Source organism: Salmo trutta, chromosome 6 (assembly GCF_901001165.1).
Source record: "Salmo trutta chromosome 6, fSalTru1.1, whole genome shotgun sequence".
In the NCBI taxonomy this organism is placed as follows: Eukaryota; Metazoa; Chordata; class Actinopteri; order Salmoniformes; family Salmonidae; genus Salmo; species Salmo trutta.
Window position 1 is genome coordinate 49,879,587 of NC_042962.1, and position 3,691 is coordinate 49,883,277.

General features: G+C 37.2%; 1 protein-coding gene across 1 annotated transcript; it reads right to left on the bottom strand.

The window, feature by feature from the left end:
- Positions 1-393: 393 nt before the first annotated feature.
- LOC115196128 (helix-loop-helix protein 2) lies at positions 394-3,387 on the bottom strand. Its single transcript, XM_029756724.1, has 2 exons — positions 2,796-3,387; positions 394-2,046 (listed from the first exon to the last, which is right to left on the bottom strand). The coding sequence occupies exon 2, from the start codon at positions 2,016-2,018 to the stop codon at positions 1,635-1,637; it is 384 nt and encodes a 127-aa protein (XP_029612584.1). The 5' UTR covers positions 2,019-2,046; positions 2,796-3,387; the 3' UTR covers positions 394-1,634.
- Between the last annotated feature and the right edge of the window lie 304 nt (positions 3,388-3,691).

Consider the following 3,691-nt stretch of genomic DNA (forward strand, 5'->3'; position numbering starts at 1 on the left):
TATGCTCTCTTTGCTTGCTTGACCAGTGCCTAAATCGTGTGTGTGTAAACAGTTTCAAAGCAGCGGGATATAGGCTCACACTGACGTCATTTAATAATACTGTATATGCCTATCATTCGAATTTGGGGGGGAATGAAAGATATAGAGGCCTGTCAATCAAGATCATTTCGGGAAGTGTAATAGTGCTTTTCCTCCAGGACGACAGCTGCTGTTTAAATATTGAAATATTTTTTTTATCAAGGCCATTGCACTGTCCATTTCATTCATATTACTCCAATCATTATGCAAGGGATTTTCTCCCCTGAGCAACTGGCCGACTAATTTCAACATTGTGTGACTATTTTTGGAAAGGAGATTCCCAAGTAATTATTCTCAGTTTTAGTCTCAATAAAATTACAATTAAAACAGAAAAGCCTCAATACCATGTATTTCTTTCCCTTTTTTTAATCAAAAAACACCACCGGAAAATATAAAAAATGCGTTCATTAAAAATCAGCTGTCACAATAACTCTACTACAAAATATCTGCATAAAGCAACAAGTACACAACCCTGAAGAGACAAAAAATCTTTGGATAGAAGATATGTTTTTCTTCGCTATAAAATTACTTATTATGTTTTTTGAGATACAAAGCAGAGACAGATATATAAATAAACACCTCTAGCTTTTAAGGAAATAAAAACAGTTAATAGAAATCAGACTATTTTGAAATGATTTTTTGGTCACAGCAAAAGAGGTTTGCCTCTGAATTGTAAGGTGATATCAACACAAACGATGTCATTCAATTATATTTTTGCTTTTTATATCCGGTTAGTCGAATTAAAATTGTGTGGATGTTTTTCTTTAGTAGGCTAATTCGTTTTCAGTGTATTGTTAAGTTTTGATTCACTTCCTTCCCCTTTACACTTAAGGGAACTAAACGAAGTTTGACGTTTTATGAGTTTACTTAACCCAACATGATTAAGTGCTTATCGTTGCCTGATAGACAATAGACATGACATGAATAAAAGTATATTACACTTAACGTACTAATTCAATAAAAAAACAACGTATAATACAAAAACAGAAAGTGCCATTTGAAGAGCAACAACATCATTTTCGAAGTTCAACATCACAGCCTAAAATATACATGTATACAATGATACAAACAATGGACGTTTATATAAAATACGTTAGTCTATTATAAACATAAATAAATAAGAGAACCTTCAATATTAACACATTTAAATAAATAATTCCACCAACTTAAATAACAATGATGAAGGTCACAATTGTACGCGTCATAAGTGGCACTAATGCATTAATGCATTTGAACTTGTTCTCCTTTATGGAAACATCGACTATGCTATGTCTATAAAGCAGCTATATCATTCCGTTTACATCCATTCTTTCGTTCATCTGGGTTACCCAGCCTCACCAAAACGCAATACCAAACAGGCATTTCTTCAAAATCATGGATAAGTAGGCTGTAGGCTGCAGACTCCTTCTCCCCCCCCCCCCCCTTTTTTTTTGTACTTTCTGGCAACTTTCATGTATCCCCGATTTCACAAGTGACATATCACCCATATTTCTTTCTGGTCCCTCCATTCTCCTTGTCCAATTCTCCCATTTGAAAATGTATCTCACTAATTTCAACTAGACGTCCAGAACGTGATTGAGATAGGAGATATAGCATATTGCAAGTCTGAGGATCTCGATCTTGGAGAGTTTCTTGTCAGGGGGAAGGGTTGGCAGCAACTTTCTCAGTTCAGCGAAGGCCACATTGAACGCTTCCACGCGGATCCTCTCGCGCGTGGCATGGGCCGAGCGGTACTTGGCCGTCGCACGTCTCCTCCGTCTCTTCTCCTCCCTGCTGAGGGTCGGTTGGGTCAGCGACCTCGTCTTCCCCTCCCCCTCCATCGGTTCGTCGGACAGGCACCCGACCTTGAGGTCGTTGAGCACCGACTCTGCATCGGATTGTCCCCATCCGAGGTCGGAATCAGCTTGGTCTGGACTCAGCATCATTTTCAGGCTTTTCATATGTTTTTCAGTTCGTATCCAAAAAGAGCTGGAGAGAGAGATATTATTGATTCATTTAGTATTATGTTGTGAACACAATAATACTTTTTCCTTCAATATAATGATTGGGAGTAGTTTTTGCATCGCTGTCTTGATATGACCTGTCACAGAGGGTAGATGATAGGCAGACCATAATCATAAAATAGATCATTTAAGATCAAGTGCCAAAGACTTAGAAATGTGATAGTCTTAATGGAAATTGCAAAAGCAACAGACAGTGATCGGAATACTGTAAATTGTAATAGGTTTTTGCACTTCTATTTTTTCCAATGCATAATTTATTATACAATGATTTTTGTTATCGAGCATTAAATATTAAATATAGGCCATTTTCTTTTCACTTATGTGTCAGTTCTTATGATTTGTTTTGCCGCAAACATTGCATTTTTCTGAATATTAAAGCAAATTATGGTAAATATTGAGAGAAATCATGCTATTCAAATTAACATATTCCATATTCAAAGTCGTCCATCTGTCACAGTGAGATGAACACATCTGCTTGGCTCGAGCGGTATGACTTGACAGCATGGAACAACATTGAAAGAAGGCTAAAATTGTTGACATCTGCCGGACATTGAATTCGGCCACACAAAATGTTGTTGTATCAACAATGCAATGGAAAAATACGAGCTGTGTACTTTGTTGTAAATATGTAATACAGACTTAATAAAGAAACGGTCAATACCTCGTATACATTTTTTGTTTTTTCTTAGGCCTACTTGTTAATTGGACACTTACCTTGACAAACAGCTGAGAGACACAACTGTCTGATGATTGTTGATAGCTGTTGGAGTAAACTCCAACTCCAAATTAACTCTGTGCTTCCCTTCGTTTTTTTTCACAAACCATCTTATTTAGTCCAATTCATTACAGGAATTATAGGCTACTGTTGACAGCCTTATAACATTAATCGCTGTTTACTTTTGGAGATTTTGAACAGTCGAATCAAACATACAATTTTGTTTATCTCAGAACCCTCTAATTTCAAGTTGTGGTATATCACTTCGTTGGGAAGATGATAGTATAGTTGATAGTATAGTTAACGACTATGTGATAAATATTTCTGAAGATAAAAATCTTGTGCCTTGTGAACACCCAGCTGGGAAACAATAGATTGTTGTGTCGATAAGATCTCGCTGAAAGTGCAGATATTTGTCCGTTCTTCTTGATGGAGATGACGGTGATAAGAAAGGCCCTCGTGCACCGTGTGCCAGTAGTCAGTGCATTGAAAAGCCGGAAGATAATCCCTTCCTTTTCCACTTCTGTGTTTTCCGAACGTTCTCGGGTCCAGCGCGCGGCTTCTATGAGAGATAAGATCCAAACGATCCCAACTAATAAAGGCTTACTTGAGAAACGGAGGGACGGAATATATTTGAGGAATGGTATTGTCTAACACCGCCCCCTCCCTCTCACCTCCCTCTCTCTACTCACGCCTCTCAGCCCTCCAGTAGTCCCTCTGGGGTTAGTGGGCAAAGAGGAACCAGAGATGAGTACGATAATGGATAATAAGGACTTAAAACATTTAGATTTTTTTCTCCAGATTAATTCAAATTCTGACCTATACAATAAAAAATTAAAATCTGCATATTTTTTATTAAATGAATATATAAGCAAATCAAGGAAAAAAATAACTA

Coding starts and splice junctions, on each gene's coding strand:
- LOC115196128 (XM_029756724.1), bottom strand. CDS start 2,018: ATGAAAAGCCTGAAAATGATGCTGAGTCCAGACCAAGCTGATTCCGAC.